The 25,192-nt window shown below is 43.9% G+C and overlaps 1 protein-coding gene across 1 annotated transcript; it reads left to right on the top strand.

Moving 5' to 3' along the window:
* Positions 1 to 277: 277 nt before the first annotated feature.
* On the top strand, positions 278 to 17,800 carry has2 (hyaluronan synthase 2). Its single transcript, XM_060921737.1, has 4 exons — positions 278 to 720; positions 7,380 to 8,006; positions 10,789 to 10,890; positions 15,519 to 17,800. Exons 1-4 carry the CDS (start codon positions 694 to 696, stop codon positions 16,446 to 16,448), a joined length of 1,686 nt encoding a protein of 561 aa, XP_060777720.1. The 5' UTR covers positions 278 to 693; the 3' UTR covers positions 16,449 to 17,800.
* The last annotated feature ends 7,392 nt before the right edge of the window (positions 17,801 to 25,192 follow it).

Here is a 25,192-nt window from a genome sequence, read left to right as displayed (position 1 = left end):
TATTTGTTTTTTTTTAAATCCATTAATAGTTAAGCCTGTGAAATGAGGTATTGTTGATATATTATTTACAGCAGAGTGTTAAACAGTTTAAAGTCTCTTTAAGCTTGAGATTCAAACACAGTGCTACCAGTTCAGAAGTTTCAATGAGTAGCACTTCTTCTTCTTCTTCTTCTTCTTCTTTTTACCTCCTCCAACAAATTTGCTCCTCCTCGCCCCCTGAACCTTCCCCCTTATTAAAACAACTCCCAAAAACCCTGGCGGTTTTAAAAGCCTCTTCTAAATGGACACGCTACAGGAAGCAGCACGGGGTGGCCGCCTGCAACACATTACACTTTTACCGCATCATCTCACAGTTGTGCACCAGTGATGCCTGAAGAAACCTGAAGCAGCAGTAGCCTACAGTTTAACACTAACTTTTTCCTACGTTTGGATACTTTTTAAACCCTTTCCCTTGTTATCATCTTCCAAAAAAAAAAAAAATGACAGTCAGGACGATGCCACAAGTTGTCTCGATCATACTGTATAAGTGCATTATACACTGAGGAGGAAGACTACAGATTTAGGGGGGAGGAAGAAAAAAAAAACAACCACACCTTCACCTGTGGACACTTCATGCACGTGTCCTCCAAGAAACTCAGAAAGTTTACTGCCCTGCCAACGGAGTCTGCTCATCCATCCTAAAGGACCACAGAGATGTCATCTCCAAGTAGCTGCTTCAAGGTAGGGCTAATGAATCCTCATTTTCATGCACATCTGTCCTCCCACAGGCGACATTATCCTGAAAGTGAACCAGCACTGTTCCTTAGTGGAGTAAACTCTACATTCAGCTGGAGAATGAATGGAGTCGACTTCAGGCAGGCAGGCAGGCAGGCAGGCAGTCATCACTGAATCACACAATTTCTGGTTTCACATCAACTCTCTTGTTTCTTTCTTCTTCTTCTTCTTCTTCTTCTTATTATTATTATTATTATTATTATGAATAATAATAAGAAGAAGAAGAAACAAGAGATAATAATAATAATAATAATAATAATAATAATAATAATAATTTAAAAAAAAACACCTATACCTCATATTGCATGACACAGTGTGTCCTGTGCACAAGTATCAAACAGCCCCTTAGTGCACTACTCGTTCACAAAGCGCGCGAGCTCAACATCCACGCTTGATGTTGCGCGCGCGCGCGCGCTCCTGTGTGTGTGTGAGAGACTGCAGCCACGGGTTGCCAGATAATCAGCTCGACTGCCTAACCGTGTAAACGCTTTCAAAATCCTTTTGTGTCATTAATAATACAGTAAAACGTCTCAACCGTATCAAAACCGGATTAACACAGTCCTAGACTACATGTTTCGGTCAGCTCTTCATATTTAATTCAATTAGTCATTCTAAAATCACTTGGTTCGGGTTTACTCTACTCTATCTTAATTCATCACCTTTGACCGTGAACTCGTTTTATCAGGATTTTATTTTTCATTTGGATGTGTACTCTTTATAACCGATCCGAAAATATTGGCTAACCTTGCTTATTTAACTATTAGGCAAAGTTTTACCCTGGTCTAAGATGCGGAGAGAAAATTAAATTAAATCAATCTGGCAACGCGGTTTCGTGATGACGTTTCATTCAGACTTGAATATTTATTTGGTCTGGGTTTACTCGAGCCCGAGTCCATGCTTATAGCGTTTTAATTCCAACGTGGAGTTTTGTGGGTTTAAAACTGGCCTGTGGAGGAGAAAAAAAAAGCGACCTAAAAAAAAAAAAAGAGCAAAAGAAAGAATCCTGATCCGTTCCATGCTGCGCATGCGTGGTTTCATTTAAACTAGTTCGAATTGTGACGTCACTGACCTGCTCCTTTTCTGAAGTTTCATAGCAATAAGATGAAACAACCCACAGGAATGGTTTCAGACAGGAAATCTTTTTTTGCGTCATTCCTCTAAAAAGACTCAAGGATTTACTCAACTGCAACTGGCACTTTCCCTCACTTCATATTACTTTTTTTAATTTATGCTGTTGCACACCAAGATCTTGTGTGTGTGTGTGTGTGTGTGTGTGTGTGCCTTGATTGGCTCAGGCTCAAGCAGATTTCCAAACTCTCTCAGTTTTATTATTAGCACAGTAACATCAAACCTTTAAATATCAAAGCGATGCACATCATGCACGCATGACCACAGTGTGTGACAGGAATCCTGAAGAGCAGCTATGGTTATTAGGCTTGTGACCTTATGGCCCCCACGGTCGCTTTATCAAAGTAATTTGGGCGGTGACCTACAAAAGTCCTTAATCCATCACAATTAACACTTAGATAATTATATTACAATAACTACGACTCTTTACTTGTGATTAGGTCTTTCATCAATCATCTTTAATCATGATCTCTTGAGCTGTTAGGGAGCAATAGCCCCATTACAGATCATTGTCTCCACATGCACCAGATGTTCTTGAAGGTGTTTGAGTGAGTTGAAAGTGCTTCTGAAAGTGCACCATGCCTGTTCCTTATTAGTACAGTGGAAGCAGTTTGAGCTGAGAGAAGCACTAAGCCAGACTGGGGAAGTCAATGATTGGTCAAAGTTACAGAGCAGGGCAAATGATGCATGTGCTGGTAGTCTGAGCATTCGTTTAAAACGTGTCTGTGGTAATATCCCCACTGATGTGGTCATTCAATCAATTACAGCACATTAGCTTCAATTTAGACATAATTAGAAAATCTCTAAGCTAACGTCATTTTAGTTCTGTATCAACAAACATCTTGTCAGTCAGCAATTACATCTGAACTTTGGAGATGTGATATGCTTCTTCTTCTTCTTCTTCTTCTTCTTCTTCTTCTTCTTCTTCTCATAGCCAGCAAGGGCTGTAAGGGCACCACTGATGACATAACAGTCCATCACTGGTGTGTCTAGGGCATTTTAAAGGGCATATCACGGGTAAATTCAGGAGCAAGATCAATGTAATTCTCCTATTTTATATTAAACTTTGGTCAAATATCTGTCACATTTTGCATTTTGTGCAATTTTTTTTACCTTGCGCAATACCAGAAAAATTCAGTTGAAATCAAGCCATTTGAGGCAAATTGGTCCGCCTCTGAAAAAAACTTGGCATTTGGATTTCCTGGGAAACATTGATTTTCGTGACGTCACGTGCGGGACGCCTCCCTCTGAATCCTACATCAGCGCTGGTTTGTTTATGAGAAAACGACCTGGTGGTTTGCTGCAAATTTCTTCAACGTTATCGCGTAATTATTAAAATGGTTAACAGATGTATCGTAGGAGGGTGTAGCAACACCAATCTTGATGGGATTAGTACTCATCATTTCCCAAAAGACCGGACAATGAGAGAGAAATGGGAGCGCTTGGTCTACACAGGTTGTGCACTGAAACCGTGCAAAGCTCTCGCAGCCTGCTGGCGCTTCTGCAGATAACATCACGATTCTGGCTCCAGACTCCCTTGGGATTTTTCCAGACGCGTTTTGTTATTTTATTTTTTTCTGCTGTAGACAGATGGCCTTGTGCAAAATTACCCTTCTGGATGAGTGTGTAAAGGGACATGCTTTCATATAAAAAATAATAATAATTGGTCCAGAATATGCCCTTTAAACTTGGTGGAGCCCATCCATCTCCAAGCTTGATCAATGGACAATTTAGAGTAGCCACTTAGCCTAACTGCATGTCTTGGACTATGGGGGAAACCGGAGCACCCAGAGGAAACCCATGCAGACACGGAGAGAACATGTAAACTCCACACAGAGTGGCCCCTCATCAGCTGTGATGTTCGAACCCGGAAGCTTCTTGCTGTGAGGCAACAATGCTAACCACAGCACTACCGTGCTGCCCAGATGTGGTATTCAGACTGTCACAAATGTGAAGAAACTGGGCATGCTGAGGACAGAACAGGACAGACCAAAAATACTGTATGTACTTGGACAAAATGAAAAAGGGAAAAAAAAAAAGGCCCCTGGTGTCATCTAACGGTCATCTAGAACTGAACATAGTGTTTTGACTGTGATAAGCACATTTATAAGAACAGGTCTGTTATATCAGATAAATAAATAAAAAATCCTCAAGAAAGGCAAAGCAGAAGTGACTGGCATGCCAGAGCCATAAAGCCTTCTGTAATGATAAGTTCAGATTTATTTTTTGCTGTTGTTCACAAATGTTCAAAAGTAGGGCTGCTAAGAAGCACAATGACAGCTTTCGCTCTCAGTTTTCCAACCAGAGAATCTGGTCAAAACCACAGAAATAGATGAATAACTAGAAAGATAAATGACTGTACAATAAAACTGTATTTTTTTAAGAAAGATAACAGTCACTCAAATAATACACACTGCAAACATGATTAGAAACTACTTGGAAAGGAAGTATGGAGCAGCAGAAAAGCAGTCTTAGGCCAAGTTTACATTAGACCGTATCTGTCTCGTTTTCTTCGCGGATGCACTGTCCGTTTACATTAAAACGCCTGGAAACACCGGGAAACGGGAATCCGCCAGGGTCCACGTATTCAATCCAGATCGTGTCTGGTCCGGTGCTGTGTAAACATTGAGAATACGCGGATACGCTGTGCTGAGCTCTAGCTGGCGTCGTCATTGGACAACGTCACTGTGACATCCACCTTCCTGATTCGCTGGCGTTGGTCATGTGACGCGACTGCTGAAAAATGGCGCGGACTTCCGCCTTGTATCACCTTTCATTAAAGAGTATAAAAGTATGAAAATACTGCAAATACTGATGCAAATACTGCCCATTGTGTAGTTATGATTGTCTTTAGGCTTGCCATCCTTCCACTTGCAAGTGGTAAGTGACGCGCATGCCCGATATGCACTGAGATCACACACACAGCGGCTCAGTCCCGAATCACTGCTTGTGCGCTTCACTCGCGCGCTCTGTGAGCTGCGCAGGGCCGGAGTGCGCACCCTCCAGAGGGCACTCGCTGTTCAGGGCGGAGTGATTTGGAGCGCAGGATGCCTGCGGAGCCGAGCGTATCCGTGTATTGGCGTTGCTGTGTGCACACGAATCGTGTATTGGCGTTGCTGTGTGCATGCTAATCGTTTTAAAAACGTTAATCTGATGATCCGCTGATACGGTCTAATGTAAACCCCACCTTAGAGAAGAGGTCATGAGGTTTAGAAAAAAATGACCCGAGAACAAATTTTGTTATACTTTCTAAAGGAGGTCACAAGCATACTTTGAAGAACAAAATAAGTGATGATGTTATATATGTTCTTTTCTGTTTATTTTATTGATATGGTGATATTTCATGCAAATAAAGCATTGCTCAGGTAAAACTTTTACAGTGCTGCACTTCACAGCGTTGAGATTTACAAGTGTTGTTTTAGAGAAGGCAAGAGTTGTAGTGATCTGCTGCTGAACAGTTATCTTCTGCCATTGAGATTCCTCCATACTTTCCCACACATTTCCCGGCATTAATTACAGCTGTGTGTTAATCTTTCTCAAATATAACACGATCCCAAAGAGGCTGTAGTAAGTCTAAAGGAAATTCCACAGACAATCGTATTATCCATACATCCACCATGTCTGTAAACTTGGACTAGAATCTTTTCAAGGTACAAGAGCACAATGAAGCATTATACTCGAATATACCGGTACTTGAATGCACTTATCAGTCTGATGAGACCTTTCTGATTGTGTACTGATTGATAAGAACAGTCCACTTTTCTTTTCTACAGCTCGAGGCAAAAAAGTGACAGTGTGCAGTACAGCTTTACTGTAGCTGCAGTGTAGTATTTCAGCTACATTTGAAGCTGCATGGTGTTTAAGTTTTTTCCCACTGAGAATGATTCAACTTTCCAGCTCTGTTGCTTTGCGACCCCTCCCTTAAGGGTCTGCTGGAGCACTGCCAGCTCCGGGAAGGCAATGCTACATGCATGCACTTATAGGCGATGAGAATAAGTATAACATCTTGCATTTTTGGAAGTAGTGGATTTGTATGGGATAATGTGTTTGGTTTTGGTGCATTAGGGGGAAAAGAAAAGAAAAGAAACCTTCTCAAATGCTCTTCTCAAAGTATTACATTCTGGTCATTTAATACAATAAAATCTATATGAGAAGGCTGCTGTACCATCCAGGTCAAGAGGATGTGTCAATCAGCCAGAGTTAATTAACATCGGCAGTGATTTCATCCACAGAGGACAATGTTACTTTCGATATCCCTTACTCCCTTCATTAATCCCTGTAAGCATCTAGACATGGGACATGGTTTGTTATGCAGGCCGTTGTAGCACTTTTAAATGAGCACTGGGGTTCACCCAGAGTTTACAATGGAAATAAAAAGCTGTGAAACCCACATAACATAGCAGCTCTGGATTTTCAGACATCAATGCTGCACGTGTCGCCATCCAAGGTGGAGTCTGGAAGGTCTAGAGCGTCAACACCCAGGGTCTTGTAAATATGATGACGTAAAAGGCCATAGCATGTGCCAGTTACGCTAACTTCATGCTACAGTCCTCCAAAAGAGCTCCACCTCTGCAAAGCTAGCTGTGTTACTTAAACTACAAGGAGGAAAAAGATCTCTATCTGAGTGTTGAGAGTGGATTATTCAAACAGCATTTGTTCACAAGATAGGTCTTCCCCTGAAATAATAATAATACAGATGGTCTTTAGCATTCAAATAATCTGAAATTCACTGCTCGTGTCTTCCCACAGAGATATAAACAGATGATGTCAGGAGGGTGGTGCCCTGCAGAGTGTCTGCCAAGCAGATGGGAAACTGCATCAGTTTGGAAACTTGGAACAAATGACTATGGAACACACTCAAATTTTGAAGTAGAGAAAGGAGGGGAGACAGGAGAAATGTCCAACCTTCTGAAATATTCTGCTGCTTTTGTTGTAGATGGAAATGCTTGAGTGGTTTTAAAGATGCAAGACAATAAAAAAAAAAGATTCCAATCACACAATGCAGCTCGCTACCAATTTGTTCCTCAATAATCTTCCATGAATTCATAGTAAAATGAACTATGAATTCATGTGGCACGGTAGTGTAGTGGTTAGCATGGTCGCCTCACAGCAAAAAGGTTCCAGGTTCGAACCCAGTGGCCGGTGAGGGCCTTTCTGTGTGGAGTTTGCATGTTCTCCCCGTGTCTGTGTGGGTTTCCTCCGGGTGCTCCGGTTTCCCCCACAGTCCAAAGACATGCAGTTAGGTTGACGTGGGGTGGCCTTAGGCTGACGTGCCCTTGAGCAAGGTACCTCACCCCTGACTGCTCCTCGGGCGCTCTGGTGTGGCTGCCCACTGCTCTGGTTGTGTGTCTGCATGTGTTCACTGCTTCAGATGGGTTAAATGCAGAGGGTGAATTTCACTGTGCTTGAAGTGTGCATGTGGCAAATAAAGGTTTCTTTCTTCTTCTAACTAACCACAAATCTTTTATCATTTTCAGATGAAATGTGTTAACCTCATCACCTACCTGAGGATTATTGGGACAACATTGTTTGGTGTCTCGCTGCTAGTGGGAATCTCTACTGCTTACATCATGGGCTATCAGTTCTTCACGACTACGGGCAATTACCTGTCCTTTGGTCTTTACGGAGCCATTTTGGTCATTCACCTCATCATCCAGAGTTTGTTTGCTCTGTTAGAACATAGAAACATGCGGCGGTCCATGGAGACACCAATCAAGCTTAACAAATCACTGGCACTTTGCATCGCTGCCTACCAGGAAGATCCCAATTACTTGAGAAAGTGTTTGATATCAGTTAAGAGGCTCACCTATCCAAACATCAAGGTCATTATGGTGATTGATGGGAATAATGAAGACGATAGTTACATGATGGACATCTTTCGGGACATAATGGGTCAGGAAAAGGCAGCCACCTATGTCTGGAAAAATAACTACCATCAATTAGGGCCGGACGAGACCGAGGAGTCATACACTGAGAGCCTGCAGCATGTCTCTCAGCTGGTGCTCAACAATAAGTGTGTATGCATAATGCAGAAGTGGGGAGGAAAGAGGGAAGTCATGTACACAGCCTTCAAAGCCCTGGGGAAAAGTGTTGACTATGTGCAGGTGAGTCTCTGAAGAAACTTGGTCTTGCCAAGCTAAATAAGGCAGTTGTGGAACACAATGGCACTTTTGTGCGCATTTAGAAATGTGCCGGTTTAATGTCAGTAGTATGGGGGGCTAAGGGAAGTGACTGTATACTTAACAGTGATGCTCTTCATTAGAGATCGGCATGAGCTGCCATTTACACATCACAGGTTTTCAGAATGATTTACAATTGAAGTAAAAAATGGTACAAATACATAGTACAGTTTAATGACCTTACAGGTTTTTTTGTGTGGTTTTTTTTTTTTCCTTTGGTTTAAAAGGTCACCATATTGACAGTCCCTAGCTAGGGATTCACTGAAAACATTATTATTTTTTTACTGAAACATTCAGGGGTTTTTGTTGTTGTTGTTGTTGTTAAGAACTTCTTTGTATCACACCAAGAAATTCGACAGGATTGCAAAAATATGCCATAAGGTTATTCCTATGATAAGACAAAACAAAGGCATCTGTGTTTTGTCTTATCTGTTTTGCCAACCCACAAACATTTGAAGCAAACATTTGATTCTAGCTGTAGGACTTTCTGAAAACCACTTCACTAAGCAGGGAAATCAGCCTAATGAAAGAATATATTTCCTTGTTTTTGCAAACTGAGCCTGTTGCTTTCATACACCGGTAATCATGGTAGAGACTCTTGGGAAACTTACAAATGGTGTGAGTTTGTCTACTCGCCACCTGGTTCTAATGAAATGCCTGACCTCTGCTCCATGTGGACAGGCATAATTGCATTTAGCATATCACCAATCTGTCATAGATGACGACCAAAGTGGGCTTTTCCCTAACTGTGGGGTCTGGATAGATGATCCGACTTTGAGTTTCAGCAGGATGGCCAGTTCTCTGCGTAATGGCTTGCTTGTTGAATGGGGAATTGAACCACTGGGTTATATCACTTTAAATCTTTGACTGCACATCCATTGCTTAAGAGAAATCTAGATGTCTCAGTAATGAAAGACAGAGTAATGAATTTAAAAAACACCATCGTTATCAGAGAGAGAGAGAGAGAGAGAGTAAATGCAAATTGAGCCATTTTTCTTGTTTCCAACTCACAGAAGTGAGACCAGTCTCCAGTGATGAAACATAATGCACTCCATGATATCCACTGATTTCAGTAAAAAAAAAAAAAAGAGCTGCAAGTCACCATAATCCAGGACAGATTCCAGCTTAAGTCCTAGTTTTGAGGTTTTGCACTGATCTTACATAATGACAGATTGATATTTAGAGTATTATCCCCAGACAGTATGTTACATTAAAGGTATAATTATCTTTTGATAGTTCCATGGTGCCTGTGGGTAAATGCTTTATAATCGATTAGCGTACATGCTTTCCAATCCTGTATGCTAGAAACTTCATTTAAGACATCAAAGTTAGAGCAAATAATCTGCTTGTAAAGACATTACTTAATGAAGCAACTGATGAGCTGGTAACTAATTCCTTTATAGTGGTGGCATTTCTACATTGATTTAGGAAAATCCGTACTTAATTTGATTAGAAGCACAATACACAAGTTCCTCCGACCCTATTTCTGTGATTAGTACATTTTTTTTGCTGTTGTTTTTTTTTAGAGAAAGAGAACAGTGTTCAGACAAGAGATAGACAAAACCACCAAGGTCTGAAACCTTGACAGTGAAGAAATATGGGTTAAGTGTTAAGAAGGCGTGTGTTTTGAAATACTCTGGGCTTCTGAAGTCATCCTCCATTCACACAGCAAAGAACTGATTCAGCAAAACATCAACAACCCTGCATGCTTATTCATGTTTAGTCCATTTTCAGTGGTCTAAAAACATAGCCATGCCCAATAAAGGCATGAAAGGAAGGATTTTAGCAGCACACAAAGGGGATCTGTCTATATAAATATATATATATATATATATATATATATATATATATATATATATATATATATATATATATATATATGAATTTTCAGAAAAGCTGCAGGCCAAAGAAAACCCCCTTGATATCTGAAAAGTGCAGCCATCAGTGTAAAGAAAAAGAAAAGAAAAGTAGCAATTTTTAACCTTGTAGGAAACGTTCCTGTATACACTATAACCTTTCATACTGTCATGCTACAGCTAAACGTTCTTTAAAAAATAAGATTTTAAATACCACATGGCTTCTGAACAACTGAATTGTCTCATGTCTGTGTGGGGGTCGGGGTGGGGTGGGGTGGGGGGGATAGGGGCATGGGATGAGGTGGTAGAAGCAGGTACCTTCTCAAACTGTGTTTGGAATAATTGTAGTCAGTACACCAGGCAAGGGACAAAACACAGGGAGACGAGGTTATCTGAGGCATATCAAGGACCATATCAAGGCAGGCTAAGGGCAAAACCAGAGAAAATCAAACTCACCATGTGCACTAAAACACAAACACAGCACAGCTAACAAACAACAGGTGAAACTAATTCACAGCCAGGGTAACAGGAACAGGAAACACTGGCCTTAAAAATGAAAATAAAGATCAAAATATGTAGTATGGTGGATCAACACAAGCGTCCCAAATTTTACCTCAGACTTTGGGACTTGGTAAAGTACATATCCATCCGTCTATATATCTATCGATCAGACGCAAATCCAATAAATATATAGTACAGCTATACTGTAGATATTTGAAGCTCAATAGCATACAAAAAAATCTATAGACTATAGGTTGCAAAAATCCTACATGTGGTAGCTGTATGATAAATGACTGTTCAGGGTTAGTGTGGTTTCTAAAAGGTGTGTATGGCTTGCTCTGTGTTTCCAGGTGTGTGACTCAGACACCATGCTGGATCCTGCCTGTTCAGTGGAGATGGCGAAGGTTCTAGAGGAAGACCCCATGGTGGGGGGAGTTGGAGGAGATGTACAGGTACCCGGGCTTTCAAACTTCTATAATTACCTCCGCCAAGGAGGTTATGTTTTCGGTAGCGTGCGTTTGTTTGTTTGTTTGTTTGTTTGTTTGTTTGTTTGTTGGTTGGTTTGTTGGTTTGTCTGTTAGCAACATTACGGAAAAAGTTATGAACGGATTGCTCTGAAATTTTTTCCAGAGGTGTGACTGGGCACAAGTAACAATCCATTAAATTTTGATGGTGATCTGGATCACCTTCTGGATCCCGGATTTTTTTAAAGGATTCTTGGCGGAGGTCTGCGTTCTCCGAGTGCTTTTCTAGTTTAGTTCTAAAGTATGAGTATTACCCACCTCTTTAAGTGAACATGCTTTGACCATCCAGCAATACACATAAGTACAGCCCCAACTCCAAAAAAGTTGGGATGCAGGGTAAAATGTAAATAAAAACAGAATGCAATGATTTGCAAATACTTTTTGACTGATATTCAATAGAATATCACTATAAAGACAATATATTTAATGTTCAAACTGATAAAGTTTATTGGGATTTTTTTTGCAAATATACACTCATTCTGAATTTGATGCCTGCAGCACATTCCAAAAAAGTTGGGACATGGGCAACAAAAGACTGGGAAAGTTGTGGAATGATAAAGAAAATACCTGTTTGGAACATTCTACAGGTAAACAGGTTCATTGGTAATTGGAAAGGCTCAGTCGTTCACAAGCAAGGATGGGGCGAGATTCGCCACTTGAAAAACTACATGGGCAAATAGTCCAACAGTTTAAGAACAGTCTTTCTCAGTGTACAATTGCAAGGAAATTAGGGATTTCACCATCAGCAATCCATAATACCACCAATAGATTCAAAGAATTCAGAGAACTCTCTGCACATAAGGGGCAAGGCCAAAAACCAACACTGAACACCCGTGACCTTCGATCCTTCAGGCGACACGTCTTTAAAAACCAACATGATTGTGCAAAGGATATTACTACACAGGCTCAGGAACACTTCGGAAAACCACTGACGGTAAATACAGTTCGTCGCTGTATCTACCATGCAAAGCGAAAGCCATAGATCAGCAACATCCAGAAATGCTGCTGAATTCTCTGTGCCCAAGCCCATCTGAAATGGACTGACACAAAGTGTAAAAGTGTGCTGTGACCTGACGAGTCCACATTTCAAATTGTTTTTGGAAATCACAGATATTGTGTCCTCTGGGCTAAAGAGAAAAAGGACTATCCAGATTATAACGAGTACAAAGTTCAAAGGCCAGCATCTGTGATTGTATGGGGTAGTGTTATTGCATGGGTAGCTTGCATAACTGTGGACGCTCCATTAATGCTGAAAAGTACATACAGGTTTTGGAGTAACATGTACTCCCATCTTGATGACGTCTTTTTCAGGGATGTTCCTGCTTATTACAGCAAGACAGTGCCAAGCCACATTCTGCACGTGTTACAACAGTGTGGCTTTGTAGTAAAAGTGCAGGTGTTAAACTGGCCTGCCTGCCTCCAACTGAAAATCTATGGTGCATTATATAGCGTAAAATATGACAACAGGGACCCCAGACTGTTGAGCAACTGTAGTCATATATCAGGCAAAAATGAGAAAGAATTTCACTTTCAAAGCTTCAGTTAGGGTCCTCAGTTCTCAAACGCTTACCAAGAATTGTTATCAAAAAAGTTGATGTAACACAGGGGGCAGCACGGTGGTGTAGTGGTTAGCACTGTCACCTCACAGCAAGAAGGTTCTGGGTTCGAGCCCAGCAGCCGATGGGGGCCTTTCTGTGTGGGGTTTGCATGTTCTCCCCGCGTCTGCATGGGTTTCCTCCAGGTGCTCTGGTTTACTCCAAAGACATGCAGGTTAGGCTAATTGATGGCTCTAAATTGACCATAGGTGTGAATGTGAGTGTGAATGGTTGTTTGTCTCTGTGTGTCAGCCTGCAATGACCTGGCAACTTGTCCAGGATGTACCCCGCCTCTCGCCCACAGTCAGCTGGGATAGGCTCCAGCTTGCCCGCGACCCGGTACAGGATAAGTAGTTACAGATAATGGATGGGGGGATGAATGTAACACAGTGGTAAACATACCCCGTCCCAACTTTTTTGGAATGTGCTGCAGGCATCAACTTCAGAATGAGTGTATATTTACAATAAAACAATAAAGTTGAACATTAAAAATCTTGCATTTGTATTGTGTTTAATTAAATATAGGTCAAAAAGGATTTGCAAATCATTGCTCTATGATTTTATTTACGTTTTACCTAGCGTTCCAACTTTTTTGGAATCTGGGTTGTATATACCGTAGGAGTTTCTCAAATTAACTTGTTGCACTGCACTCTTAGAAAATAGTGTTCTTCGCATCATTTGATTATGAAGGGTTTTATCCTCCAGAAAAGGGATCCACTTGGAGCGTCTTCTGGTCGGTAAACACTGTGTTGTAAGGATTTCTCCAGACCATGCTGGTCCTGAAGTACATTCTACCTTGCATGTGTGCTGTGTTTTCCCTGCTCTAACGCACACGTGCGTGCGCACACACACTTCAACTCAGGAAGGCTTGTGAATTAGTTAAATCAGGTGTGTTAGAGCAGGGGAAACACTAAAATGTGCAGGGTATAGGACACTCCAGGACTAGGGCTGGGAACCTGTGCTCCGGAGGGTCATTTTCCAACCTCAATATTTATTACACATGTATTATATAATTTATTATATATAACCAGAGCAGTTATACAATACCATACAATGAGACAGTTAGATAACTTAAAATCTCAAATTCAGCAACTTGCTGCTATACTCTAATGTTGAATATTTTTTTATTTTTATTTCAGTTTGTTCATGGTTGTAATTATAAAAAAGATAGTGGGTGGAATTATTTTAATGGCTTTTCTTGGTCTTAAAAAAAATCTGAACCTGCACACCAGTCATTAACTTTTTCTAAGCACTCTGATATCCATATTGATGGGCATCCCATAGAGAGCCTTACCGTATGATGATTCTCACAGTCCTGCAGGTTTCCTGCTTTAACTGTCCCTGTTTGATTTCCATGTATTGTATTTCCATATATGAAGTACAGTGGTGGTTGAAAGTTTGTGAACCCTTTAGAATTTTCTATATTTCTGCATAAATATGACCTAAAACATCATCAGATTTTCACACAAGTCCTAAAAGTAGATAAAGAGAACCCAGTTAAACAAATGAGACAAAAATATTATACTCACAATCAGGTGTGAGTGGGCACCCTGTTTTATTTAAAGAACAGGGATCTATCAAAGTCTGATCTTCACAACACACGTTTGTGGAAGTGTACCATGGCACTAACAAAGGAGATTTCTGAGGAGCTCAGAAAAAGCCTTGTTGATGCTCATCAGGCTGGAAAAGGTTACAAAACCATCTCTAAAGAGTTTGGACTCCACCAATCCACAGTCAGACAGATTGTGTACAAATGGAGGAAATTCAAGACCATTATTACCCTCCCCAGGAGTGGTCAACCAACAGAGATCACTCCAAGAGCAAGGCTTGTAATAGTCGGGAGGTCACAAAGGACCCCAGGGTAACTTCTAAGCAACTCTCTCACATTGGCTAATGTTAATGTTCATGAGTCCACCATCAGGAGAACACTGAACAACAGTGGTGTGCATGGCAGGGTTGCAAGGAGAAAGCCACTGCTCTCCAAAAAGAACATTGCTGCTCATCTGCAGTTTGCTAAAGTTCACGTGAACAAGACAGAAGGCTATTGGAAAAATGTTTTGTGGATGGATGAGACCAAAATAGAACTTTTTGGTTTCAATGAGAAGCATTATGTTTGGAGAAAGGAAAACATTGCATTCCAGCATAAGAACCTTATCCCATCTGTGAAACATGATGGTGGTAGTATCATGATTTGGGCCTGTTTTGCTGCATCTGGGCCAGGACGGCTTGCCATCATTGATGGAACAATGAATTTTGAATTATACTAGCAAATTCTAAAGGAAAATGTCAGGACATCTGTCCATGAACTGAATCTCAAGAGAAGATGGGTCATGCAGCAAGACAACGACCCTGAGCACACAAGTCGTTCTAACAAAGAATGGTCAAAGAAGAATAAAGTTAATGTTTTGGAATGGCCAAGTCAAAGTCCTGACCTTAATCCAATCGAAATGTTGTGGAAGGACCTGAAGCAAGCAGTTCATGTGAGGAAACCCACCAGCATCCCAGAGTTGAAGCTGTTCTGTACGGAGGAATGGGCTAAAATTCCTCCAAGCCGGTGTGCAGGACTGATCAACAGTTACCGCAAATGTTTAGTTGCAGTTATTGTTGCACAAAGGGGTCACACCAGATACTGAAAGCAAAGGTTCACATACCTTTGCCACTCACAGATATGTAATATTGGATCATTTCCCTTAATAAATAAATGACCAAGTATAATATTTTTGTCTCATCTGTTTAACTGGGTTCTCTTTATGTACTTTTAGGACTTGTGTGGAAATCTGATGATGTTTTAGGTCATATTTATGCAGAAATACAGAAAATTCTAAAGGGTTTACAAACTTTTAAGCACCACTGTGTAATCAGGATACTCATATAGCAATTCAATTAAATCAGAACTAGACACCAGTATCTTTCCTCACATTTGTAAATCTGTCCATCTGTTTGTTGCTTGTGTCCCTGCAGATTCTGAACAAATATGAATCTTGGGTATCCTTCCTAAGCAGCGTGCGTTACTGGATGGCCTTTAACATTGAGCGAGCCTGCCAGTCCTACTTCGGCTGTGTGCAGTGTATCAGTGGCCCTTTGGGAATGTACAGGAACTCTCTGCTCCATGAGTTTCTGGAGGACTGGTACAATCAGACGTTCATGGGCAGCCACTGCAGTTTCGGTGATGATCGACATCTCACAAATCGCGTGCTAAGCCTTGGCTATGCTACTAAATATACAGCACGCTCCAAGTGCCTGACCGAGACTCCTATCACATACCTGCGCTGGCTCAACCAGCAGACACGCTGGAGCAAGTCATACTTCCGAGAGTGGCTCTACAACTCCATGTGGTTTCACAAGCACCATCTGTGGATGACCTATGAGGCTGTTATAACGGGTTTCTTCCCTTTCTTTCTTATAGCCACGGCCATCCAGCTCTTCTACCATGGTCGCATCTGGAACATTCTTCTCTTCCTACTGATTGTACAGGCTGTGGCGCTCATCAAGTCCTCATTTGCCAGCTGTTTGCGAGGCAACATCGTCATGGTCTTCATGTCTTTCTACTCAGTGTTATACATGTCCAGTCTTCTACCAGCAAAGATGTTTGCCATAGCCACGATAAACAAGTCTGGCTGGGGTACTTCGGGGAGGAAGACGATAGTCACGAATTTCATTGGCCTCATCCCCATCTCAATCTGGTTCACAATTCTATTTATCGGCATTCTGTATACCATCGCCCAAGAGACACGAAAGCCTTTTCCAAATTCTGAAAAAATAGTCTTCATAATAGGTGTAATAGTGTATGCCAGCTACTGGGCCGTGTTTTTGACTTTGTACATGGTTCTTATAGCAAAGTGTGGCAAAAGGAAGAAAGATCAGCAGTACGACATGGTGCTCGATGTCTGATGTTCCTCACCGTGTTGCCCCTCCCCTCTTGAAGTTTACATTGTGAACAGACTGCTCTGCTATTGGTTCGCCATAGGTGACAGAAATGATGACTCCATCAAAGAGAGCTACTATTGCTGCTGTGACTTGACACCAAGGACATTTCTTTGAAATTAATAAGAAAACACCAAAGACCTGAAACGAGGTTCAAACTGTTGATTTTGGACTGTTAATTTTATACTTTTTTTCCCCAAAAAAACCACCAACTAAACTTTCTTTTCCTTTTTATTCATGAAACTGATGAGGAAACTTTATTTCCTGTGCACTTTTATATCTTTTTCTCTTTCATCAGACATAATGCTTGACAAAGAACTCAATGAACAAATACCTCAGTGGTTATGTTTGCATTGTGTGATTGACTGGGATGCAGTCAAGGCTCATTCTTTTTAAATAATTTATTGTGTTTTTTTTTAAACCTTGTTTTATATATAAATTTAAATGTAAACTTTTTTTAAATGAAGGCCAAACAGAATGTGTTGGCCATGCTGTATTTTGTATTTGGCATATTGTATTTCTTTTCCTTTTATATAGACAAGTTTATTTTTGCTTAGCCATGAAAGATTCTTTATTTTCAGTCATAAATATATGAGAAAATGCATTGTGCATTTAACTGTTAGTACAATGAATTGTGTATCTGACCAAAAATGTGAAGCTGGGTTTCGTGTTTGCATTGATGACAATAAAATGCAATTCTAGCAACAAGTGGTTTATAAGGAAGAAGACTAACCTGTGTTTTTTGAAAAAAAAAAAGTATTACCTGACAAGAAAACCAGCATATATATATATCTGTGGTTCATTGTTTTTGTACCTGATTTATTGTATTTTTGTACATATTTTATATTTGGCCTGTCAACTGTTATGAAGACCAATTAGCAATCTATCACATTTCAGACAAAGTATTTGCACACAAATATAAACACATGGATTTCTAAACATGTCCAAAATCTAATGCCGTGACTCTACTTTGGGTAGCACCATGATCTTTTTTTTTTCTTCAATGTGATGCGTTTATTATTTATGATTTAAATGAGCCTATTGACAAGTATCTGATAATGCTGATGCTGATATGAGACGTATGAAATATTAGATGTGATGTCAGATGAACTGACCTGGAAACTCAATTGTTGTACATGCATATTTTAAACAATTTCGAAGCAAGAGTAAATAGATCACCTGAGGGCTGGAATTAAAAATTGACTATGAAAGTATTTTCTTGCAATCTAATTAGGCCAAATGTTATGTAGGCAGTATTATTATAAAGCACTTTTTGTGTTTGTGCCAAATTGAAAACCTTGTTTCATACTATGCATACATCATGGGTTTTTTTTGTTTTGTTTTTTTGTTTTGTTTTGTTTCCTTTGTAAACATTATGTTTTTGAGAAAAAAATAAAATAAGGTGATTTGATGACTTGATGGTGAATGTGTGTTCTTTATTTCTAGAGTTACAGATTTCCATTTTATACATGAAGAAAGTAGGATCTTTGAAGAGAGTATTATAAAGTGCAGTATTTGGCCAGCATGAGGGGAATTTCCTCTCGTCCGTCTTATACACAGGGACCTTGTGATTTCATCACTGATGAAAAGAAGAACAGTGCGCTTTATCTCACGCTGCATCTCACGCTGAGAATTTCCATGGTGAACAGTGTTTACAAGATACAAAGAGGGCGGGGTGGGAGAAACCAAAAAATTGGGCCAAAACATCAAAAATGTCCCAGAAATTATATTTACTAGTGATTTCTTATAACACAATGTGGCAAAATGCTTGATTCTGATTGGTCAGGAAGTGTTGATTAATTTTCTAGAACAGCATGGCTATGACAGTAGTTCCACTTGCATTGTTTATAGTCTAATATGTTATTGTTTCTATGGTAACAGCCTAACCAAGGACTTGTATAGCAGACACGCCACATATACACGGATTTAAACTATGTGTGTAATTGTTGAAACGTTTTCTTGAGGTGTTTATAGAGCATTTTTGGAAGGAGTCTAACATATCAGGGCTTTATAACAGTCAGAAGTAAAACTGTTTCTTTCAGTGTTCCAACATGGGAAAGTCTTCTGGACAGAGAGATGTGTACTCTGTGGCTTCTTGGTATTATGTCAAGCCAGGATTATTATTATTATTATTATTATTATTATTATTATTGAGCTTAACTTCAAGAAAGAGATAAAAGGAGGAAGAATATAACAGGAACTAACTTGCAAATATTATATAACTATAATTGAATAGTAAATAGTATAACTGTGGTATAAGAGGAATCCTTGACTCGCAAGCGATGTCAAAGCAAAATAGAAACCCGGATGTCGGCCATGTTGGTGGATATACAAACACGGGGTCCAGCGACATTCCATACAAAACATAGTCACGTGTGTGCAAATCTCTTTATTTTTACACTGCTTTAAGCGTTCTTTTAGCTATGCCATATCTTTGTGCTGTGGTCACAGCAGTACTCGTGACCGTGGCACCTTCCGATGTTTTAGAGTTCTGTCTGTGATTCGGAAAGAGGGCGAGGAAACTCTGAGGCTTAGTACGGAGAGGACACGAGCACGACTGAACAACATCAGCAGGGCTGATCTAACAGAGGCTAAAACCAAAATAGCTCATTGTGGCAGCGGGGGCGTGGTCAAGCGCCGGTCTGTGACAGGAGGGTGGAGCCGGGGAAGGTCAGTGGCAGAATCGCGACACCTGAGGATAATTAACCTGTTTGTGTGTGTTTTTTCCCAGTAACCTCTCCCTATTTAAGGAGGCAGAGAGAGAGGAGAGGGAGCACAACCCGGGACCAGACAAGTGTGTGTGTGTATGTGAATGTGAATGAATAGGATTATTAAACTGAAAAGTTATGAAAATAAATCACCTTGTCTGCCTCCAAACGCTGTCCTGCCATCCTCTGTGCTCCACCCACACTCGATACACGCTACAGTGGTGCTGAAACCCGGGACAAGGTGGAGCACCAACACAGCAGCCCCATGGAATCCTCCCCGTTCGCGGACTTGGTCCACGCCCTCGCCACGGCTCAGCAGAGCCAGCACCAGGCACTTGTCACGCTCCGAAAGGAGCAGGAGCGCCGCTTCGAAGCCCTGGTGCTGGCCCAGCAGGAAGATCGAGAGGCGTTCCGGCGTCTCCTCGCGTCGGCGGGGTCCACCAGCGCCCCGGCCGCGGGCCCGTCTCCCCTCACCGTGACCAAGATGGGCCCACAGGATGACCCCGAGGCTTTCATCACATTGTTCGAGCAGGTCGCCGAAGCCTCGGGGTGGCCGATGGAGCAGCGCGCGGCGCGCCTCCTCCCCCTCCTCACGGGAGAGGCGCAGCTGGCCGCACTACAGCTCCCCGCCGATCGCAGGCTGGCCTACGCCGACCTTCGCCGGGCTGTCCTCCAGCGCGTGGGGCGCACGCCGGAGCAGCAGCGCCAGCGCTTCCGAGCGCTGCGGATGGAGGAAGTCGGCAGCCCGTTCGCGTTCGGCCAGCAGCTCCGGGACGCCTGCTGGCGGTGGCTGAGGGCCGAAGATCGCGACGTCGAGGGAATCATCGACCAGGTGGCGCTGGAACAGTTCATCGCCCGCTTACCAGCTGGAACCGCGGAGTGGGTCCAGTGCCACCGCCCGGCATCGCTGGATCAGGCCGTGGGACTGGTGGAGGATCATCTGGCAGCTGTTCCGGTAGCAGGACAGCGGACGACAGCATCTTCTTTCTCCTCTTCTCTCTCTCTTTCTCCCCCCCCCCTCCCGTGTCCCGTCCTCGCCCCATTCCCCCACCGTGGAGGCGGGGGCCGGCTCCACCCCAGCCGGCCCGCCGCACCCATGGTGCCCTCCCGTTTCTCCCTTCTGTGTCTGTCTCCCCCCCCCCCCCCTCAGGTGAGTGAGCCCCAGAACACAGCTGCAGAGGGAAGGCCCGGGCCGGTTTGCTGGCGCTGCGGGGATCCGGGCCACCTGCAGCAACAGTGTGCAGCGATGGAGGTGGGGGCGGTGGTGCAGATCCCCAACGCGCCAGAGGCTGCCCTCGATCGGGCCGGAGCGTATCGCATACCGGTAAGTGTACAAGGGGCTACATATCAGGCGTTGGTGGATTCAGGTTGCAATCAGACCTCGATCCGCCAAAGCCTGGTGCAAGACGAGGCATTGGGGGGAGCACAAGGGGTGAAGGTGTTGTGTGTGCACGGGGATATTCACAGCTACCCGTTGGTGTCGGTCCACATACATTTCAGAGGGGAGAAATCGATAGTGAAGGCGGCGGTTAATCCTCGCCTTACCCACTCTTTGATCTTGGGGACTGATTGGCCGGGATTTCGGGGTTTAATGGCACGCCTAATAAAGAGTGGGTCCTGCCGGTTAACAGGGGAGGGTCCCGGTGTCGCTTTGGCTGGAGCTGCGGTCGCAGAGCCATCTACGTCATCTCCGCAACAGAGTGAGGAGCCACCGGCCCCTCCTCTTTCTATTGGGGAATCCCTCGCGGATTTCCCACTGGAACAATCGCGAGACGAGACTCTGCGACACACGTTTGACCAAGTGAGAGTAATCGATGGTCAGACGCTCCAGCCGGGCGCCACCCCCTCCTTCCCCTATTTTTCCATTTTGAAGGATAGGTTATACCGAGTGACGCAGGACACTCAGACAAAAGAGCGAGTCACCCAATTGCTAATTCCAAAGAGCCGCCGGGAATTGGTATTTCAGGCGGCTCACTTTAATCCCATGGCTGGACACCTCGGGCAGGATAAGACACTCGCCCGGATAATGGCCCGATTCTATTGGCCGGGGATTCGCGGCGACGTCCGTAAGTGGTGTACGGCGTGCCGCGAATGCCAGTTAGTAAATCCAGCGGCCATTCCAAAAGCGCCCTTGCGCCCCCTACCATTAATCGAGACCCCGTTCGAAAGAATTGGGATGGATCTCGTCGGGCCATTAGATCGGTCAACACGAAGGTACCGCTTTATATTGGTTCTGGTGGACTATGCAACGCGATACCCGGAAGCGGTGCCTCTTCGCAATATCTCAGCACGCAGTATTGCGGAGGCCCTCTTCCACGTCATCTCCCGGGTTGGAATCCCGAAAGAGATTCTGACTGACCAAGGCACCTCGTTTATGTCACGAACACTGAGCGAACCGTATGGGCTACTGGGTATTAAGCCGATCCGCACCAGCGTTTATCACCCACAAACGGACGGTTTAGTTGAACGGTTCAATCGCACCCTCAAGAATATTATCAAAAAATTCGTAAGTGAGGACGCACGTAACTGGGATAAGTGGCTCGAACCCTTGTTGTTTGCAGTGCGAGAGGTCCCCCAAGCCTCCACGGGGTTCTCCCCGTTTGAATTATTATATGGGCGGAAGCCGCGCGGCATCTTAGATGTACTGCGGGAAAATTGGGAGGAGGGACCTTCACCGAGCAAAAACGAAATTCAGTACGTTATGGATCTGCGCGCAAAACTCCACACGCTCACACACCTAACTCAGGAGAATTTGCGGCAGGCCCAGGAACGGCAAACCCGCCTGTACAACAAGGGCACGCGCCTTAGAGAGTTCACTCCGGGAGATAAGGTACTCGTCCTGTTGCCCACGTCGAGCTCCAAATTAATCGCCAAGTGGCAAGGACCCTTTGAGGTCACACGGCGAGTCGGGGACGTCGACTATGAGGTTAGGCGAACGGACAGGGATGGGGCGCTACAGATCTACCACCTCAATCTACTGAAACGCTGGAACGAGGAGGTCCCCGTGGCGTTGGTGTCGGTAGTTCCGGAGAAGGCGGAGCTGGGGCCGGAGGTCCAAAAAGGGTCACTGGCATCACGTACCTCTCCGGTCCCCTGTGGAGACCACCTCTCCCCGACCCAACTCACGGAGGTCGCCCAGTTGCAGGCCGAGTTTTCGGATGTGTTCTCGCCCCTGCCCGGTCGCACTAACCTCATAGAACACCACATAGAGACGCCCCCGGGGGTGGTATTGCGGAGCCGTCCTTATAGATTACCCGAACACAAAAAAAAGGTGGTTCGGGAAGAACTTCAGGCCATGCTCGAAATGGGCATCGTCGAGGAGTCCCACAGTGACTGGAGCAGCCCGGTGGTCTTGGTTCCCAAGGCCGACGGCTCGGTCCGATTCTGTGTGGACTATAGGAAAGTCAACGCGGTGTCTAAATTTGACGCGTACCCAATGCCTCGTATTGATGAGCTGCTCGATCGACTAGGCACGGCTCGCTTTTACTCGACACTGGATTTGACGAAGGGATATTGGCAGATCCCCTTGACTCCATTATCCCAGGAAAAAACGGCCTTTTCCACACCGTTCGGCTTACACCAGTTCGTCACACTTCCTTTTGGGCTGTTTGGGGCGCCCGCTACGTTTCAGCGGCTGATGGACCGGGTCCTCCGGCCCCACGCCACCTATGCGGCCGCGTACCTAGATGATATCATCATTTATAGTAATGATTGGCAGCGGCACCTACAACACCTGAGGGCCGTCCTTAGGTCGCTGAGGCGGGCGGGACTCACTGCCAACCCGAAGAAGTGTGCGATTGGGCGGGTGGAAGTACGGTATCTGGGCTTCCACTTGGGCAACGGGCAGGTGCATCCCCAAATTAATAAGACAGCAGCGATTGCGGCCTGCCCGAGGCCCAAGACCAAAAAGGGGGTGAGGCAGTTCCTGGGGCTGGCTGGCTACTATCGTAGGTTTATACCTAATTATTCGGACGTCACCAGCCCGCTGACTGACCTCACTAAAAAGGGGGCGCCAGATCCGGTCCAGTGGACGGAGCAGTGCCAGCGGGCTTTCTCTGAGGTAAAGGCTGCACTGTGTGGGGGGCCACTTTTACACTCCCCTGACTTCTCTCTCCCTTTTGTGTTGCAGACCGATGCGTCGGACAGAGGGCTGGGGGCCGTTTTGTCCCAGCAGGTGGAGGGGGAGGACCGCCCGGTCCTGTACATCAGCCGGAAGCTGTCAGTGCGTGAGGGGCGCTACAGCACAATTGAAAAAGAGTGCCTGGCGATTAAGTGGGCAGTCCTCGCCCTCCGTTACTACCTGCTGGGGCGCTCTTTCACTCTCTGTTCGGACCATGCGCCCCTCCAGTGGCTCCACCGCATGAAGGATGCCAACGCGCGGATCACCCGTTGGTATCTGGCACTCCAACCCTTCAACTTCAAGGTGGTCCACAGGCCGGGGGCGCAGATGGTCGTGGCGGACTTCCTCTCCCGTCAAGGGGGGGGGGGGGGGGGGAGTCGGCTGCGGGCCGGACAAGCGCCCGGCCTGAGTCGGGCGGTGGGGGTATGTGGCAGCGGGGGCGTGGTCAAGCGCCGGTCTGTGACAGGAGGGTGGAGCCGGGGAAGGTCAGTGGCAGAATCGCGACACCTGAGGATAATTAACCTGTTTGTGTGTGTTTTTTCCCAGTAACCGCTCCCTATTTAAGGAGGCAGAGAGAGAGGAGAGGGAGCGCAACCCGGGACCAGACGAGTGTGTGTGTGTGTATGTGAATGTGAATGAATAGGATTATTAGACTGAAAAGTTATAAAAATAAATCACCTTGTCTGCCTCCAAACGCTGTCCTGCCGTCCTTTGTGCTCCACCCACACTCGATACACGCTACACTCATGTTTGGAGTAACCATTTTATCTCAGGTGAGATTCAAAAGCTTTCTTGATAATATCATGGAAGAATTTTATTTCGTGTTGCTAGAATTTTGCTATAAAATGAGCGTTCTCGTGTTGTGGTTCACTTGGTCATTGTTATAATTTTAACATGTGAATTACCATTTCGCTTCTAGGAGTGCCAGCAAAGTGATACGATAGAAACAATCTAGACTGGGCACCCACTCAGAAAATGGGCTATGTTTCGTCCAAGGTCAGACTTGATTCTTCAGCAGCCAAACCAGATAGAACGCAATATCTGGGTACTCGATGCTCGGTAGAAGTGTCTTATTTTTGGAAAAGTCTGACTTTTTTCAATAATATGGGTCTAAACCACTCATATCTATTTTTTCTCTGTATCAAATCTTCGTTTGATCATTCAAATCGTGGTAATACTGAGAAAATTCAGCATTGTTTACAGACACACTTTCAGCGGCTGCCATCCTAGTTGCTTTGTATATCCACCATCATGGCGGATGCTCATGACATAGCACATTTTGATCACATGGCTGCAAGTCATCTATAAACCACTTCGGGATGTGGTATTATAGGAAAAAAAAAACAATGCTAGTTTGATTTAGGGTTTTCGATTTGGGTTGATATCACACCACCCTGCTGATTGATTATTTAATAAAAACAGTGTACCTTGTCATGTTTTATTGCTTACTTATCAGGAACCATGTGTGAAATGTTTACATTAGCCTCTACAGTTGGGTGAACTCATTTGTCCAAGTGTCCATGCAAGCCTATCTTTTTTACTAACATATACAAGCCTACCAAAATGTGACCACAAGTAGAACATGTAACTGGAAGCTGATAAATTTAGGAAACTCTCCAATACAGTATCCAGCTGAATCACTTTCCCAGAACATTTATAACCTTGGCAAGCACATTGTCTGCACTCCAAACTTTTTACAAGCAGCTCCAGGTAGAACAGGACTTGGAGTGGAAGTGGTCAGAGAACATAAAGCAAGAATTTCAATTTGGTATTGTATTACTACAGAGATCTTTCTCTTTGCATACCATGTTACCACTTCTTATACACATAAAACAAAATCCAGTCTATTAGAGCTTACAAATCCTGAAGCTTACAACCTTTTG

This window comes from Neoarius graeffei, chromosome 5, assembly GCF_027579695.1.
Source record: "Neoarius graeffei isolate fNeoGra1 chromosome 5, fNeoGra1.pri, whole genome shotgun sequence".
NCBI lineage: Eukaryota > Metazoa > Chordata > Actinopteri > Siluriformes > Ariidae > Neoarius > Neoarius graeffei.
This window is presented reverse-complemented; position numbering and strand designations above follow the sequence as displayed.